Here is a 19947-nt window from a genome sequence, read left to right on the forward strand (position 1 = left end):
ATAAAAGAGCCAATATCTCTAGAACTATAAGGCAAAATTTAAAAAAATTTGCTTGAGGCAAATTAACATGCATTTACAAGAAATCCAAGGCGTACATTCTTTTTACAGACATGCAAGCAAGTAGGTGGATGCCAAGACAGATTAATGCCATTCAATGAAAAAAAAAAATGCCTATTCTTCTCATGTATGATTTTTTTTCAGTGGCTTGGACAAAAAAAATATTCTGGAGCATGTAAATTAATATATTTGCTTGCATTAGATGCAAATTTTCAGTCAAGTTAATATGGACTAAGGCTCAAAATCTGGTCTGAAATCCTGATTAAATAGCACATGAATGGACCCTAATAGGAGAACAGGCAAAACGGTTCCTTCTGTTCAGACTTGAGCAAATGTCAGTGAACATTTCTTAGAGTATATCATGAACTGTAACTTGAAAGAAACCCACCTAGAGACTAATGACACCCTAAATACTGACAGCATGAAACAGGTATATGCTCCAACGATACATACTGCTGCTGAGTAATGGCAAAGCTGGGAATATGAAGAGAAGTCAAGGTGATGGTGGATCTTCTACAGCTTTTTATTCTAGCTTTGCTTGATTGACAGGCGTTTCCATATTTGTGTATAAAGAGAGACTTGTCAGTCAAGCTAAACCATGGTGGGAGAAGCCATTGGAGAACAACTTCTTTGCGTCTTCTTCTCGTTTCTGGTCAAAAATTACAGCTGTGTTGAAGCAAGAAGCCTGTCCCCTTTTCAAGTTGCACATGGTGCGTCATCATACATCTTCTTATGGGTTTGGAATACACTACCGTACAAAAGTTTAGGGTCACTTAGAAATTTCCTTATTTTTGAAAGAAAAGCACAGTTTCTTCCAATGAAGCTAACATTAAATGATTCAGAAATACACTCTATACATTGTTAATGTGGTAAATGACTATTGTAGCTGCAATCGTCTGGTTTGTAATGCAATATCTTCATAGGTGTATAGAGGCCCATTTCCAACAACCATCAGTCCAGTGTTCTTATGGTACTTTGTGTTTGCTGTGTAACAAAGCTAATGGATATTTAGAATACCCTTGAAAACCTTTGTGCAAGTATGTTAGCACAGCTGAAAACAGTTTGGCTGATTTGAGAACCTATAAACCTGACCTTCCTTTGATCTAGTTGAGAATCTGGAGCATTACATTTGTTGGTTCCATTAAACCCTCAAAATGGCCAGAAAAAAAGAACTTTCATGTGAAACTTGACAGTCTATTCTTGTTCTTAAAAATGAAGGCTATTCCATGCGAGAAATTGCCAAGAAACTGAAGATTTCCTACAACGGTATATACTACTCCCTTCAGAGGAGAGCACAAACAGGCTCTAACCAGAGTAGAAAGAGAAGTGGGAGGCCCCGCTGCACAACTGAGCAACAAGACAAGTAAATTAGAGTCTGTAGTTTGAGAAATCGACACCTCACAGGTCCTCAACTGGCAGCTTCATTAAATAGTATATGCCAAACACCAGTGTCAACGTCTACAGTGAAGAGGCGACTCTGGGATGCTGGCCTTCAGGGCAGAGTGGCAAAGAAAAAGCCATATCTGAGACTGGCTAATAAAAGGAAAAGATTAATATGGGCAAAAGAACACAGACATTGGACAGAGGAAGATTGGAAAAAAGTGTTATGGACAGACGAATCCAAGTTTGAGGTGTTTGGATCACACAGAAGAACATTTGTGAAACGCAGAACTGAAAAGATGCTGGAAGACTGCCTGACACCATCTGTCAAGCATGGTGGAGGTATTGTGATGGTCTGGGGTTGCTTTGGTGTTGGTAAAGTAGGAGATTTGTACAAGGCAAAAGGGATTTTGAATAAGGAAGGCTATCACTCCATTTTGCAACGCCATGCCATACCCTGTGGACAGCGCTTGATTGGAGCCAATTTTATCCTACAACAGGACAATGACCCCCAAAGCACACCTCCGAATTATGCAAGAACTATTTAGGGAAGAATATATCCAAAACAAAAAGAGAAGTAATGCCATAAAATCAATAGCCTTTATTATAACACAATCATATAAACATAAAAACACTAAAAAGGAGAAACATGTCCAATACCACCCAATAAGGAGAGTGCATGTGTTGCTTCATGGCAAGCAAACACCACAGCAGAACATACAGTATATAAATATGAACATAGTATAATAGTACAATGGCTGCAAAAGTATATAGATGCTCCACTAAATGTTTGTCTGAAAAATACTCTGTATGACAAAACATCCACCCTAGTTTGCACTAATATAATCCCAGTAAGAAAATATCTAACAAATAAGTTAGAGACGAAGCTAGAGCGAAACGCGCGTCGGAGATCTGCGCCCAATAAGGTTGTATGTTTTCTTGTATGCACTATGCACTTTATTGTCAGTAGGTAGACCTGGCTGGGGCTTGATGGTTTATACACTACTCACCAGACCGCCTTGCAAATGCTCCGATTCTTGGCACTGAGGCTGTTTTCACACACAGCGTTTTTTCAGTGGTATTTTTAGCGGTTTTGCCAATAAAACCGCTATAAAACCGCTAAAAATAAGCTTCCCATTAATTTCTATGCATTTTGCACTTTTTGTGCATATTGATGCATTTTTTAATGCGAAAAAAAAAGCATTGCGGTAAAAAACGCAGCACGCTCATTAATTTCACGGATTTTTCAGCGTTTCTGGCTAGTTCAATGCGTTTTGAAAACGCGCCGGAAAAAAACGCATCAAAACCGCGCAAAAACCGCGATGAAAACGCGTGGAAAACGCGAAGACAAAAAAGGCGTGGTTTCTGGGAAGGGAGTCAGGTTTTTGAGCAGAAATTTTCTGCTACGTGTGCACTTAGCCTTAGTATTAGACCTTTATATCTGTACTGCTGCACTTTGCAATATATGTACCTTTTAGATAATAGTACAGGTCTCTCTCTCTTTTGATATGTGTATGATACCTGTGTATTAAGAGCTACTTTTCATTTATATCTGTATATGCATGGAGCACTAGTAACTCTGAGTGATTAGCCACACTCTACCTTGACCATTATTGTGAGTCACTACTTATTTGTTACAGGAAAGATGTATATCTTTGTACCGTGTTAGCCAGTGGATAGAAAAATATTCAGGATTGAGAGTCCTCAGTAGTTGATACCTTTTAATGGCTAACTGAAAAGATGGTAATACATTGCAAGCTTTCGAGACTACTCAGGTCTCTTCAGATTTTGTATTAGTCTATGCCTGATGAAGAGTCCTGAGTAGTCTCGAAAGCTTGCAATGTGTTACCATCTTTTCAGTTAGCCATTAAAAGGTATCAACTACTGAGGACTCTCAATCCTGAATATTTTACTTATTTGTTAGATATTTTCTTAGTGGGATTATATTAGTGCAAACTAGTGTGGCTATTTTGTCATACATAGAGTGTTTTTCAGACAAACATTTAGTGGAGCATCTATATACTTTTGCAGCCATTGTACTATTATATTATGTTCATATTTATTTACTGTTAACTTTGCTGTGGTGTTTACTTGCCATGAGGCAACACATTCACTCTCCTTATTAGGTGGTATTGGACATGTATCTCCTTTTTAGTGTTTTTATGTTTATATGATTGTGTTATAATAAAGGCTATGGATTTTATGGCATTACTTCTCTTTTCGTTTTGGATAGATTGTTGTGTAGAAGTGCCATTTATGTAGGCCCCATTCCTTCGGATTTTGTTTATTTAGGGAAGAAGCAGGCAGCTGGTATTCTATCTGTAATGGAGCGGCCAGCGCAGTCACCAGATCTCAACCCCATTGAGCTGTTGTGGGAGCAGCTTGACCGTATGGTACGCAAAAAGTGCCTATCAAGCCAAACAAACATGTGGGAGCGGCTTCTGAAAGTATGGGGTGAGATTTCTCCAGATTACCTCAGCAAATTAACTGCTAGAATGCCAAAGTTCTGCAATGCTGTAATTGCTGCAAAGGGAGCATTCTTTGACGAAAGCAAAGTTTGAAGGAGAAAATTATTTCAAATAAAAATCTTTTTTTCGAACCTTGTCAATGTCTGGACTAGATTTTAACTTCATTTGGCAACTCATTTGATTAATAAAAGTCTGAGTTTTCATGGAAAACACAAAATTGTCTGGGTGACCCCAAACTTTCGAACGGTAGTGTGTGTGTGCTCATTGTAAGCCTCTATACAGAGGAGGTAAGTTGTACTGTCTGATAAAATACTTGTAACACATATTTACCCTTCTGTCGGTTTTTGTTGAACACCTTGATGTCTTTAAGCTGTACTCCAATTCCAGTTCTCAAGGACACAGACTCTGTAGCATTGTCTTTCTGCCCTCGTTTAATGGAGCCATTAGCATGAGTCCTGTGGGACAAGACACGACATACAAGTCACAGGGACAGCATCGGACATCTTCAAGCAATGTATATAAAGACAAAGCATAACTTGACATTTATTTTGTGTTGTGGACTTCTGAAGTTACACAAGATCATATCTTTTTCAGCGGGAACCTTTGGTGAGCACAAAAGAAAATGTTCCTTACATATCAGCTGAGCATAAATCCCCCAAAATAAGTATAAACTGTGGCATTCAGCCATAACTTTAAAACGGTGTTTTATTCATATGCCAGACATCAGATACAAGACGAGAAAGCGACGTCTGTTTATAGGTAACAAGCACTGAGGCCTGGAGGACGTACTATCTTCTGTCTAGAAAATGAATAAGGCAACTTTTAAAAGTTGTAGGGCGAGTGCCACTGTTTCTTCTCATTTTTGTGGATTTACTGAGGTATTTCAGGCCTGTTGAGTACCACCGCATACTAATTATAGCTGCCTCAAGCTTAAACCACTTCCATACATTTCCTACTGGATTCAGGTCAGGTGATTGTCTATGCAATTCTAGCAGCTATGTTTTGATTCTCTGAAACCAATTGAGAGTTTCCATGGCTGTGTGTTTGGGATCCTTGTCTTGCCGAAATGTCCACCTTCGTTGCATCTTCATCATCTTGGTAGATGGCAGATTTTTTTTTTCAAGAATGTATAGTTTGTCCATTCAACCTTCTTTCAATCACATGAAGATTGCCAGTGCCGTATGCTGAAAAATAGACCCACACCATGATGTTCCCATCTCCAACTTCACTGTTGGTATGGTGTTTCTGGGGTGACGTGCAGAGCCTTTTGACCTCCAAACATTGTATTTTATAGCATCCAAAAAAAGAGTTATATTTTGGTCTCATCTGACCAGGCTATATTCTCTCAGTATTTCACAGGCTTGTCTTAATGTTGTTGAGCAAACTTTAAATGTGCTTCAACCTGCATACAGGCCATGGAGGTTGAGTGCATTACTTACTGTTTCCTTGAAACAATTGTACCTGCTGATTCCAGGCCTTTCTGTAGCTCTCCACATGAGGTCACTGGCTCTTGGACAACTCTTCCGATTATTCTTTTCACTCCTCTGTGTGAAATCACAACCTGGTTGTGCCTGATTTATGCTGAAATTATGTTCTTTCCACTTCCAAATTATTGCCTCAACAGTGCTCACTAGAACTTTCAGTTTAGAAATTCTCCTGTAACCAATGCCACCAGTATGTTTTGCAACAATAAGGATGCAAAGGTCTTGAGACATCACACTGGTCATGAGATGTTTCTTGTGTGGCACCTTGTTAATGAGACACCTTAGGCCATCAGTTGAACTAGCTGATATTTTTCACTAAGTGGCAGGATTGCTTTCTAACTATTGAAAGATTTCAGTTCTTGTCATGACTTTATGCACCTCTATTTCCTCGTATGTTCAATACGTTTTCCCTGTGTCGTTTCTCATTACTACACATAACAATTTATGGACATGTATGGTTTGACTTATTTACTTCTGTGGATTGGATGGGGTTGTTACAGACATCTGGTGTGAATTTCATGTCAATAGCACCATTAAAAATATGTTTACTTAGAAAATTGGTAACATGTTCAGTACTTTACCCGCTGTATATATTATGGACCAGATGTGCTTTAAGAGTGTCTTTTAAAGGGACCCTGTCAGCTGTTTTGGCCGATATAAGATACAGCCACTGCCTTTCACGGCTTATCTACAGCATTCAACCTGAAAGATAAACAAAATACGTTTTATTATACTCACCCAGGGGGCGGTCCAGTGTGGTCCGGTCTGATGGGTGTCGCAGGTCCGGCGCCTCCTATCTTATTGCGATGCTGCCCTCCTGTTGCTTCATCGATCCCCAGCATCGCGCTCCTGTGCAGGCGTACTTATCTGCCCTGTTGAGGGCAGAGTATAGTACTGCAGTGCGCATGTGCTGGGCCTCTTTGACCTTTTCCAGTATCTGCGCACTGCAGTACTGTGGTCTGCCCCCTCAACAGGGCAGATAAGTACGCCCGCACAGGAGCGCGATGCCAGGGAGCGATGAAGCAACAGGAGGGCGGTATCGCAAGAAGATGGGAGGCGCCGGACCTGGACCTGCGACACCCATCAGATCGGACCCGCCCCCGGGTGAGTAAAATAAAACTTCTTTTTCTTATCTTTCAGGTCGGACCGGGGGCTCATCTACAGCATTATATATTGCTGTACATAAGCCTTGAAAGGCGGTGGCCGTCTCTTATATCGGCCAAAACAGCTGACAGGTTCACTTTAAAATAAGTGTAGCAGGAATGCATCACGATGGGGCTTTATGCTCCGTGCCCAGTAGTGCGAAAATTAAATAAAAACACAAAATCATATTTCCCTGCCGCTTCTCTATTATGCTGCCGGTCCCTCCAATCCCGCAACCCACCCCATAAATGGTCTCACAGCTATCCATTTGTGTGATTACTAGTGTTGGATAACACTTTTAAATTTTGCTACGATTTTTCTAGAGTTTATACAGATCATGAACATAAAATACAATGTGAACAAAGCCAAAATGACATGAGAATTCCACAACTGCTGTATCCCATCAGTTGATAGGGCTTCCATTTTTGTGTTCAGCCACTGCACAATCCGAAACATCTTATGGCTATTACTTCTTGTTGGAAGTATGCAGCCATGGTCAACTGCTATTACAGGATGCTTGCACTGTACACCACACAGAACATTACCAAAGACTGGAATAGAGAAATATACTTGATGGGAAGAGACAATGAATTAGGAAGAACAACGGCGAGTGTCCTCACCTGTCACTCCAGTAGATATAATCTTCAAAGACAGACACCGAGAACATGTCCATGTTGTTGTTAGACAGCACAACCTCCCTGTTCTTTCCGGTTTCCAAATCAACTCTCTCAATTTTATCAGTGCGAGCATCACACCAGTACAGCTTTGCTTCCTGTAAGACAAGCGACGCTGAGATCTGCCCCTGAATACATTCAGAACATAAGGTCATATCTATCTAGAAGAATAAGCCACTCCACTGCCCAGGAATGGCTTTATAAAAGCACAAACACATACCCAAAAGAGCAGGAAGCCCAACTGGGATGTATGTTAGCACTTCAGGATTTGTGCATGTATGGGACATCTGCGGCAGAACTCTTGAGGATGCTACAGATTTCTGGCGCTGATATTTACTACATGGATTGGCACCATTGTCACTTAAAAGGGCTAATCTGAGGCTTTTCTATGCAGAACCAAAGAGTACAATGAACATACTCATCTATTTAAAGAATGACACAAAATCCTGCACCAGTTTTATTTGGCGCAAGGGAAATGTTAGGGGATTTAAGCATGAAAAAGATCTTATCAAACACCTGTAGTTGAGATCTTCAACTTGGACCAGTTTCATGTACACATTCACATACATAGTTTACCCCCAGTCAATGATAAAGAGGTATTTCCATAATTATCACACATCGCTTACTTAAAGTCTCTAGGATCAATCCTATTAACTTTAAATGGTGCGGCAGCAGGCATGAATGGCCACTAACTCTATATATGTATGGGACTCCCGTTGTTGTAATGAGACTTTTTCTCTGGATAGCTGATAAGATGTGATCCTGAACACCATTCATATCCAAAGTGGCTTCAATACCCAATACATGGGATCATAGACGCCATAGAATTATCGAATCATATTTATTGCTTACAGAGGAGCCATCGCGGCATTACACGTGATACTAGCAATAGGAGCCAAGTATGGAAGGTTATGATCTTTGTAAGTTATCACTGTTATAGAAAATCAGTCACATCATACAGCATGTAATATCTCTCATACCTCATAATCTATTGAGACTCCATTAGGCCAACTAATGCTGGACTCTACCAGGACCATTCTTCCACTTCCATCTAGGAATGACCTTTCAATACGAGGGAATTGACCCCATTCAGTCCAAAACAGATAACTAACATGACAAAGAGCAAAGAAAGCAAAGTAAGTAACACAAAGCTGTTTATATTACTATTTCCACTGAACATGAATGCACGTTACCCTTTCTCGGGATGCACAGTAATGGCCCGGGGCTTGTCCAGTCCTTTAGATATGACAACATAGCGGAAGGAACCGTTCAGACGAGCCACCTCAATAACATCAAAGCCTTGATCTGTCCAGTAGATGTTGCCTGTGGAAGAAAAAAGGGACAGACAATGAAATCATAAATGGAAGGATCAGACAGCCAAATTTTACATTGACACTGTCTGATCAGAGCAGAAAACGGAAAAAAGAACTTCGGCTTCAGTAATTGTCCTTGCAGTCTTTTCCCATGGCATGCTTGCTAAATAAAATACTCATATTAAGAAGTCATGTGTCTAATCACACACAGACCGCAAGATAAGCCAGGAGTGTTCCTGGAGGAATCAATACAAGGGATCAATACGAAATGATTTTTCATTGAATCAGCACACACCTTTAATCATCATGTCATTTTTATGTCCGCAGTTCTGTGCCAATTAATTTCCTAATATATCTAGATGGCAGCCACAGCTTTGTGTTTCTGACACAGATATAAAGGGGTTGTCCAGGATATACATTTTCACAGGCCTCGACGATGACGCCTGCATAAACGAGGGCGCTTTGTCAGTCCCACAGACTTGAATGGACAGTATGTGATCACCATTCATTCTAGACAGGGGACTCGGGAACTCATTATCCCCATATACTTGGTCACCCGTTATTGTGACCAAGTAGGTAGGGATACCAGTAGATGGCCCCATCAATTATAATCTGTCCTATGGAAGTGTCTAATTGTTAGACACTTCCATAGGACAGGTTATAAGTTGGTTTATTAGAAAAAGTTTAGATTTTAGACACGTTTCCAATACAATAGTAAGTTTCTATTTTACTATTCATGTACTAAATAAATCAAAACTTCCAGAAAGGAGTCACAGTTTTACTAGTTATACACAAGGGCATTATTATCTATAGGCTCCATGTATCAGTCTAATTCATCTGACATTGGATAGGAGACGCTATACCATCAGTTGTAAACACAGACAAGAGTAGCGCCATGGTAGTAACATGCTCCACATGCCCAACCTGCTATCCAGTCCACGGCGATTCCCTCCACTCTGCCAATGCCATTGGTAACCACATCTTCTCGCCAGGTCTGGTCCCGCTTGGCTCTACTGATGGTGCTGAGCCCCATGTCCACCCAGTAGATTGTGTCATTATCTAGAGAAGTATAAAAAAGACAAAAATAAACAATTACGTTACCTTGACGAATTTTAGAACACGTGTACATTTTGCCAATACAATTGCCATAAATGTTATTCCCATACTAACAGATGCTGCTGTAATCTTATTTTAAACCTACACGAAATACAAAAAGGTGAAAAGTGACAAATGCAGAGGAATGATACTTTGTTTTTAATTCCGTAAAAAAAAAGGGAAAACTTAAGGCCCCCATACATATAAGATAAAAGGTAGCCGAACCCGATAGGAAGTGTTGACAGTGTGCATGGGGCAAAAGTCCAGAAATTCTCAGACAGCCATAAAAATAAGGTATTTTTTGCCCTGTCCGTAAAAAAAAATATTTGATGCATCAGTGATTTTTTTTTGAGGCTGAAGAAAATTATACAGATACTTTTGCCTGTAATTATCATCATTTTAGAGTTTACAGTGAATGACGCTAATGTCTTCATATCAGAATTATGGGCTTTAGACATGTATAGCTTATAATTAAAATGATTTATTATGGTTTTTCAATGTGTCCATAAAAATATGATCTATCCCCATGGTTTGTTGATAAGTTGTCCAAAAAAAAAAAGCAAAATAATCAACGTGGCCACCCTGGTGTAGGACACTGCCACCTCTACCCCTACAGATGATGATGGGGGAGCAAACGTTTCAGCCTGCTGAATTTCCTTTCTTCTCTGGAGATAATCCGCTGGCAGAGTCTGACAGCAGCTCCTTGGCAGAGGACACTGGAGCATTCAGTTGAGTGTTCCTGTGTAATGGGGGAGCTTGCTTTAAGCAAGATGAACGGTCGACAGTAATCTAAAGTGTGTGGGGGAGTTTAGCTGACTGACATCTCCATAGACTTTCTGATAAACATGTATTCTTGACTTGGTTGAACATTCATGTTTACCCCAATGAGGAGAGGGAGAAAAGTCTCCACCAGACACTTGTGGAAGTGGCTTACTCTCTAAAATGATTGGAGATGCCAAGTCCTCATTTTTCCTGACAGCTATTAAAAGGAAGAAGTCAAAAGCTCCCTACTTTACACACAAGACCCAATATGTAGCCAATGACCAAAAACAAGCAGGTAGTGATGGGACAATATGAAAACCATTCCAATACTGCAAAGAATATGCCAAATGCTGAATAAAATGCCCTGCAAACTAGAGAATCTTACCAGCATGGAAATCCATCCCAACGGCCAGGGAAGTACCAGAGACCGGAACCAGAGCATCAGACTTATCTGTTGGGTCCAAAGGAATTCCCCGTATCCCTTCATGTACAGAGTACAGCAAGAAGGAGCCAACTCCTACGACAAAGCAGAGCACACAATGTGTCAGACATTACTATGTCCACTTACGGGGCCCACCATACAGATGTAAAGAAACCTCATGCCACTGGAAATGGCCACAATTAGTTACATAGACTGCATACTAATAACATCTAGCCGTGCCATGCACTTGGGCAAGCAGCAGGTTGTCCGTACGCACCCTCACAAGTCTGCTGCCCCACTTTCAGGCTGTAGCCAGCGGTGCACATGCAGGATCTCGTTGTGGCGGAGGTTGGAAGACACAATTGGGAGCAATCTCCATTATTGACAGTGCAGTTGTTGGTTCCTAAAATGAAAGTAGCATGAAGAAGAGATCAGAGTACAATTAAGGAGGAGAAAGATCCCTTCCATTATTGCAAAGGTCTCATTCCTACCTTTCTGGATCTCCTCATCATAAACCTTCATGTGCATGACTTGATTGGTGTTCTGACGCAAGACCCTAGGGTCTGACCCATCCTTCTTATTGCAAGTTCCCAATTTGTCAGAAGCATGGTCGGCCCACCACAGTTTGTCACCTGAGGAAATGAGAAATATTAAAGAATGGATCTGGCAATGTATGCACTATAAAATCCATAGTAATAAGAATGTGGATGCTAAATCAGCTGGGGCTCTGAAAGAAATATTAGCTCAATCCTAAATAACTATTGCAAAACAATTTCCATTGTGTCTTTTATATGTAGAGAAAAAAATACTTCCTTTTTTTTTAAATAAGCCCCATTATAGATAATCTGTCACCCTGATTTCAGTGATGTGTAACTGCAGTTTTGATAAAATTCCTGTTTTATCTGCATCTAGTAGTTCTCGGAATGTGCAGCTTTGCATATCCCTGCTCACAACACTGATTGCCAGCTTTCTGTGTACACTGTGCATAGGCAGAAAGCTGCAAACATTGGTGGGGGCGAAGTTATACAGACCTCAAGAATTGAGAGGACGTCATGGTAGCAGGTTTACTAGTCCTGTAATGATTATTGCCTGCTGATAAACAGTGACTATACCAAAACTACAGCAAGCAGCCAGTAAGTGACATCACTCGAATAGGGGTCTGTGTCTCCAAATTATGCTGCTCTCTATTTGTCAAAAAACTAGCGACAGATTCCAATTAAAGAGGACCTTTCACCAGGTTGAATAGGCCACATCATGGAATAGCTGCTGCAGGGCTGAGTAAAACATATATTTTTTTTTTAATTTCTCCTCTCCATTGCAGAAATACGGTATTAGTTTGAAAACTTTCAAATGGGAATGCTGTAGCTGTTTTTGTTCTAACCCAAAGTCAGACATGCTGGATCACCAGTGAGGCCGAATTAAGAAATTAAGCCCTCAAGTACGAACACTCGGAGAAAAGCATGCACACTTGCTGTGAGCAAGTCACGTTTCTGTTTATTCACCCAAGAATGCTGTCTCTTATACAATTTACAGCAATGTAACTCATGTAGCCCCCCTTTACCAAGGTCATGATGACTTAATTTACCATGTACCCAAAACATGTTTTTGCAGAATCTTAAAAAAAACATTGTATATGAGATAAGTAGTATAAAATCCTTGAATATGAGACCATAAGGCTACAACACTAATAATAATAATAATTTTTATTTATATAGCGCCAACATATTCCGCAGCACTTTACAATTAAGCGGGGACATGTACAGACAATAAAATCAATAAACGTTAAGACAATTTAAACAGTGACATTAGGAGTGAGGTCCCTGCTCGCAAGCTTACAATCTACAAGGAAATGGGGTGGGGACACAGCAGGTGAAAAGTGCTTGTTATTTCAGGTCTGGCAATTATAATAGGGATTTTCATATAAAGCTGCATGATCCGGTCATCAGCCCGTGTGTTTAAGTGCAATAGTCAAGTATCAAGTGCAGTTATCGTGTGCAAGGAGGGTGTGGAGACAGATGAAAAGTAGGGTGCAGATTTAGAATAATATTTTGAAGGAGGGAACAGGGCAAAGTTAGTTTACTGAGTAGTTGATGTGGTAGGCTTGTTTGAAGAGATGGGTTGTCAAAGCACGCTTGAATAGGTCGGGGCTAGGTATCAGTCTGATCGTCTGGGGAAGTGCATTCCAGAGAGCTGGAGCAGCACGAGAGAAGTCTTGGAGACGGAGGTGCGAGGTTTGGATTACGGGGGATGTTAGTCTTAGGTCATTTGTAGAACGGAGGGCACGTGTAGGGAGATAGACAGAGATGAGAGAGGAGATATAAGGCCGTGCAGAACTGTGGAGAGCTTTGTGGGTGAGAGAGATGAGTTTATTCTGGATCCTGTAGCGAATAGGTAGCCAGTGTAATGACTGGCACAAGATGGAGGCATCGGTGAAGTGGCTGGACAGAAATATGACCCTGGCTGCCGCATTTAAGACGGATTGGAGAGGAGAAAGTTTGGTAAGAGGGAGACCGATCAGAAGAGAGTTGCAGTAGTCCAGACGAGAATGAATAAGAGCGACAGTAAGCGTCTTAGCAGTTTCAAAGGTGAGAAAAGGTCGGATTCTGGAGATGTTTTTAAGATGCAGGTGACAAGAGTGAGTGAGTGACCGGATATAGGGAGTAAAGGAAAGTTCGGTGTCGAATATGACCCCAAGACAGATGACATGCTGCTTGGGAGTTATGGTTGAACCCTCCAGGGTTATTTCGATGTTAGGTAGAGTGAGGTTAGTAGAGGGGAGAAACGCAACAAGTTCAGTTTTGGAGAGATTTAGTTTCAGATAGAGGCAGGACATGATGTTAGAGACAGCAGACAGACAATCCTTGGTATTTTGAATTAGGGTAGGGGTGATATCAGGGGAAGAAGTGTATAATTGGGTGTCATCAGCATAGAGATGATACTGGAACCCAAATCTGCTGATTGTTTGTCCAATAGGGGCAGTGTATAGAGAGAAGAGGAGGGAGCCTAGGACTGAGCCCTGCGGGACCCCGATAGTAAGGGGACGAGGAGAGGAAGAGGAGCCGGCAAAAGATACAGTGAAAGAGCGGTCAGAGAGGTAGGAGGAAAACCAGGAGAGGGCTGTGTCCTTGAGGGCTACAGAGGGGAGCATAGTGAGGAGGAGCTGGTGATCCACAGTGTCAAATGCGGCAGAGAGATCCAGGAGAATCAGCAGGGAGCAATGACCTTTCGATTTAGCTGTTATTAGATCATTAAAGACTTTAGTGAGGGCAGTTTCAACGGAGTGTAAATAGCGGAAACCAGATTGTATGGGGTCGAGAAGAGAGAGTTATCCGAGAGATAGCGGACTAGACGGGAGTGGACCAAGCGTTCCAGAAGTTTAGAGATGAAGGAAAGGTTAGAGACAGGTCTGTAGTTAGCAGTGCAGTTCTGGTCCAGGGATGGCTTTTTAAGTAAAGGGGTTATGATGGCATGTTTAAATGAGGAGGGAAATATACCTGAAGAAAGAGAGAGGTTAAATATTTTAGTCAGGTGAGTGGTGACCACTGGTGAGAGAGACTGCAGGAGATGTGAAGAAATGGGGTCACTGTTGCAGGTTGTAGGCCGAGCAGAAGCGAGGAGCTTGGAAACTTCTTCGGAAACAGGCTCAAAGATGTCTAGTGAGCTTGAGGTGCGGCAGGGAAGGGGATCCAGGCACTGAGGAGATTGGGCTAAGATATCCTGATGGATGTGGTTGATTTTTTCTAGGAAATAAGTGGCCAGATCCTCACCGCTGAGGTTGGTGATGGGGGCCTGTACTTTAGGTTTCAGGAGGGAGTTTAAGGTTTCAAAAAGTCGTTTTGGGTTGTTGGATAGTGAGGTGGATGAGGGTGGTGAAGTAAGATTGTTTGGCCAGATGAAGGGCAGAGTTATAGGTTAAAAACAAATTCTAGAACAAGGAGGAAAAACATTAACCCTTCTATATCAGGCATTACCAGAGTTTTGTCTCTGTGGACATGTATTTCTTCCTCTGCATGATGCTGACCAACTCTCCCCCTCACTGACTGCCATGACATGAGATCTGGAAGTGTTTGAAATAATGCATAACTCAGCTCTACAGTATCTGTAGATCGTAACTGCAAAGATCAGTGAGCATGACAATGCCTGCTAAAGATTGGTCAACCTCATGCAGGGAAAGAATTCCACACTCCCAGAGAGAAATCTCTGGTTATGCCAAACGGAAATAATAACTTAAACTTTACAAGTTAATAGCTAATATCTCCGCCAAGGGGAGGAGAAAATAAAATTTAGAAAATACGTTTTACTCAGCTCAGCAGCCACTATTCCATCATATTGCAAGTTTAACCCCTTAGTGAACGAGCCAAATTTTTGAAATCTGACCAGTGACACTTTATGTGGTAATAATTCTGGAACGCTTCAATAGATCCCATTTACTTTGAGATTGTTTTTTTCATGACACATTGATTGTACTTTATGATAATGGTAAATTTAAGTGAATGTTTTGCATTTATAAAAATATTAGAAATTTTACAAAAATTTCAAAAAAATTAGCAATTTTCAAACTTTGAATGATTATCCCTTTAATCCAGATAGTCACCCCACACAAAAACAATAGTAAATAACATGTCCCTCATGTCTGCCTTACATCAGCAACATTTGTAATATGTTGATTTATTATGTTAGCATTCTAGAAAATTTAACAGTGTAGCAGCAGTAATTTTTCATTTTTTCAAAGAAATTTACAAAACATTTTTTTACAGACCTGTTCAGTTTTGAAGTGATTGCCATGGCAAACATAAGACCACACGATCAAGATCTCAGGGTATCAATGGCATTAAAGAGAGAGCCCCCAGACTCTGGTAACCATCTAGATGCTGTAGTCATTATAGACATATAGGCATTTAAGGGGTAAATATTTATAGTCGATACCAATAAATGGCTATAGTCGATACCAACACTGATCGTATCGGTGGTCACTAAAGGGTAAAAGTCCTCAAACTGGTCTAAGGCCCTTTGTAAGCAAGGTTTTGACCAACATTTGAATATTACCTATTGTGCTCAACAAATATAAGGATTAAATGCTTTAGGCACTCATAATCAGCAGACTAAAGCATAGTCTAAAAGGAAATGTCCAAGCAGCAATTTTGATTGTGTATGTAAACTTAATTAAGAGAACTTAATAATATACATTCTTCCAAACATGCCAGTCTCCTGGTTCTAGTAGCTTTATTTCTGGATTGGTCGTCACACAGGAGGGAACTTCCTCTATGTTGACATGTGAAGAAAAGGCTGGCTGATTTACTAAACAGCAAAGCCAGCCACCTTGTCTGTCATAGTCAAAGACAATTTTAGAAGGGTTTTTTTTAATAAGTACTTTACCCATTATCGCCAATGCTGTTGCTTTTCCTAGATACGATTTCATAGTAAGAAAACTTTCCAGTCCTTTTCCGTTGAGGTTACATCTATTGATGGTTCCAGTCCCAGAACTGATCCAGTAAAGCTTTTTCTCAAGGTAATCAATTGATAATCCTGCAAAACAGAAATAGAATGACTAAGTATAGTATTCAGCACATCGAATAGTTATGTACAGAAGTGTTAATATGTGTATTGGGCTCAAGATCCAATTTTTTTTACATTATGCCTCTGTAAGGAGCACCAGATATTCATACACTTTTGATTCAAGATCAGTAAATGATGGATGAACTGTAGCTTTAAAATCTCACCGACAGGTCCCTTCTGTCCAACAAAGAGGACTGTTTGCTCTGAGCCATCCATATTAGCCATGCTGATGTTGTCCCCATCTGTCCAGTAAAACTTCCTGAAAGAAAAAAAATGATTATTCCATGTCCAACCACATGTGCTCAGAATAAGATGAGCCTGCACGCACCACACTGAGGCAATTACCTAAACAGAACATGGACACAAACCACTACCATTCGCCAATATTCCAGACCACGTTAACTGCCTGGGGTGGTTGAAGGCTGATGTTTTCCGGCTGGGAGGAGGCCAATATTCATGGCCCTTTCTTAGGCTATTGATATCAGACCGCAGCTGTCTGCATAGCCTTGGCAGATTGAGTATAAGGGGACCCCAAGTTATTTATTTATTTGGGGGGGGGGATCTTCCCTATAATAACCAGTAAAGGCTAAGCAAACCGCTGTGAGCAGGTATTAATAGCCTGGGAACCTTTATCGCTGTTAGCTCTTTTCCAGAATATTAACGCTTTCCCTTTGTTGCTTATGATAATTACGGAGGACCAGCCATGATAAAGCCGACTCATGAGTGTTGCAGCCCGCAGCTATTGGTTTTGCTTGAGCTGGTTTCAAAAATAGAAGAGACCTCATGTCATTTTATTTGTTTAATTATTGATAGCACAGACGCAGGCTGATAAATACTCCTATCAGCGGCGCCTGCTTTTGCTGTTCTCAGTGACAGCAGGCGTAGGTTTATTATAGTAGTACTCTCATCAGCCAACGCCTGTGACCAGTGCTAACCTTTTTACCACCTGTCACAGCTGTTGGCTCACACTGTCATCTGACAGTGTTTGAACCTCAGTTCTGACCAGCGGTAATGATCCTACCACCAATCAGAGCCTGTGTTTGACAGTGTGGCAATCAGTGGCTGTTCAGGCCCCATTCATCTGGATGGGGTCTGGGTTCAGTACCCGAATTAAATTTTTTTTTTTTTTTTATGTTTGGCCAAACCTCCCAGACCCGGACATCAATGGGTTCACACATCACTACTCTTACATATTGCAAATATAAGAGGACTTATATCATCATGGCGAATACTAAGTAATCACTAAATAACTGGTAATCACCGGGAGAAAAGCAAAGAGAAATACATATAGGGAGAGACTATATGGACAAAACTATAGGAATAACATTTGAGAAATAAGATGTGCAGGACCTTAGTCCAGTGGCCACTGTCTGTGGCCTCCGGACAATAGGTCTGCAAACCTTCTCATGCCTGGAGGCGTCTCTTCTAATTAGCAGGTCTGGCACAACATCATGTGTGCCAATCCTCAATGATGACTATAGTTCAAAAGAATGAGCTGAGGATGCCAGTAGGTAAGAGGAGATTCACAGGGATCTGGTCTAGCAGTCATGGGATACCAACACAGCCACTGGACCATTTCTTGGTTCTTTTTCTCAACTCTAGTTCTATTACTTTTGTCCACATAGTAAATATGTCTGTCTTTCTACTTGCTATTCTACGGATGAGTAGCAGGACCCTATAATTAGCAAGTGACTAGCAGATCAAAGGACCCTTGTCAAGTGGCCATTTTGGTAATCCGTGGCTGAAGGTTGGTGTAAATTTGTTGCTCAATTTCAATTTAGACATACCTTTTAATCACCAATTTCAAGTTTTTCTTTCAGTCCCATTGCCAAAAGTGTATAAAATCTAGCCCCTTGCTATGCAGTATGCTCTTACTAACATTTATGACAGAATGGGTCATTGCAGAAAGCTCACAGATACCAATGTGATCTTCTAACACCACTGTGACAAGTCAGTTCATGATATTTTTTACCTACTAAATATTCCACCATCAACTGTGAGTGGTATTATTGAAACATGGACGCGTTTAAGAACCACAAGAACTCAGTCACAAAGTTGTTAGGACACGTACAGTTACAGAGGGGTCACTGACTGATGAAGTGCAGAGTTCACAAAGTCACCATCTCTCTGGAGTCTCAAATGCAGACTTCAAACCTCATGCAGCATTAACATCAGCCAAAACCTGAGCACCAGGAGCTTCATGACATGGGATTTCATAGTCGAGCAGCTAAATGGAAGCCTTAAATCACCAATATGCAGATGAAGTGGGGTAAAGACATCACCATTGGATTCTGGAGCAATGGATCACACTTCTGGAAGTCTGATAGACAAGATTCAGTTTGGCAAATTCCAGGAGAAGGTTACCTGACTAACTGGATTGTGACAACTGTAAAATTTTGGAGGAAGGGGGAATGTTTTTCATTGGTTAGCCTATTCTCAATAGTCCCAGTGAAGAAAATTTTCAATCCTTTACATACCAAGACATTTGGGACAATTTTTACTCTTCTAACTTGTGCTAACAGTTTTGAGAAGGTCCTTGGCTCTGTTCTAGGATTACTCTGCCCCAGTGCGCATGGCAAGGCCCATAAGGGCATGGATTGTGAATGATGTTTGGAAGAACATGAATGGGCGCAGTGATTCCTGACCTCAACTCCACTGAGCACTTTTGAGATGAACTAGAATAAAAACTGCAAGCCAGATCCTATCCTTCAACATTAGTGCATGACCTCATGAATGGTCTTGTGGAGTTGTGGAGGAATGGGCAAAATTTCCCTCATATACAATCCAAAATCTTGTAGAAATCCTTCCCAGAAGAGCGGAATCTTATAGCTGCAAATGGACCAACTCCATATTAATGTCTAAGGATTTACAATGGGAGGTCATAAAAGTTCCTGTAATTATATTGTGTAGATTCCCAATACTTTTGACATATAGTGTAGATAGATATTACACACATCAATTATCAAGTGAGAGAAGAGTCATTTTATGAGTAGTACGAATACTCAAATCAGCGCTGAATATTAAAAGTGATATTCTGGTTTTAGGTAATGATTACATTATTGTACCGATGAAAAGTTCTACAAACTTTCCAATCTGTTTTATAGAGATCCAGGACTTTGATATTGATGGCAACCCCTTTATCGCTGAGGAAATGCCTTTGAGGAATCTTTAACATGAGATGTCATCATGTAAGAAAACCTTGCTGGTTCTTTCATGTCTTCTACACCAAAGCACGACAGCTTTCTCCTTTTATACTTAACGTGTTGAAAACTGACTTTTTCCTACTTTGATGTTTCTGACAGTTATTTTTTTTGCACTTTTTATCACCCACTTCTAAAATAGAAGCTCCTGTTATCAGGCAGGGAAGTGGCGCGGATCACACAAATATTCAATAGTCAATGGAGAAGAATTAGGAAGATTCCCCCACAAAGTAACATCTGCACATTTGCCCTCATCTAATAAACCGAGCAGCTGAAACATATTACCAAGCATCAGATTTCCATAGGATACCGAGTATAATATGAGTACTATTTTATATGGCTGCTGGAAGTATTTCTGGGCATTATGTATATAGGTGGGATGAAAAGTCTGAAC

General features: G+C 40.7%; 1 protein-coding gene across 1 annotated transcript in view; it reads right to left on the reverse strand.

The window, feature by feature from the left end:
- LRP1 (LDL receptor related protein 1) overlaps positions 1 to 19947 on the reverse strand; it is a 518911-nt gene that overhangs the window by 138216 nt on the left and 360748 nt on the right. The window contains exons 31-40 of the mRNA XM_073576846.1: positions 16518 to 16612; positions 16174 to 16323; positions 11289 to 11429; positions 11075 to 11200; positions 10762 to 10893; positions 9444 to 9578; positions 8400 to 8529; positions 8187 to 8313; positions 7153 to 7304; positions 4236 to 4360 (exon numbers count right to left, since the gene is read on the reverse strand). Of these exons, the coding sequence (XP_073432947.1) occupies positions 4236 to 4360; positions 7153 to 7304; positions 8187 to 8313; positions 8400 to 8529; positions 9444 to 9578; positions 10762 to 10893; positions 11075 to 11200; positions 11289 to 11429; positions 16174 to 16323; positions 16518 to 16612 (1313 nt within the window). The remainder of the gene's footprint in view (positions 1 to 4235; positions 4361 to 7152; positions 7305 to 8186; positions 8314 to 8399; positions 8530 to 9443; positions 9579 to 10761; positions 10894 to 11074; positions 11201 to 11288; positions 11430 to 16173; positions 16324 to 16517; positions 16613 to 19947) is intronic.

The sequence above is a fragment of the Dendrobates tinctorius genome, unplaced genomic scaffold (assembly GCF_039654945.1).
Source record: "Dendrobates tinctorius isolate UK_male_01 unplaced genomic scaffold, ASM3965494v1 ptg000051l, whole genome shotgun sequence".
In the NCBI taxonomy this organism is placed as follows: Eukaryota; Metazoa; Chordata; class Amphibia; order Anura; family Dendrobatidae; genus Dendrobates; species Dendrobates tinctorius.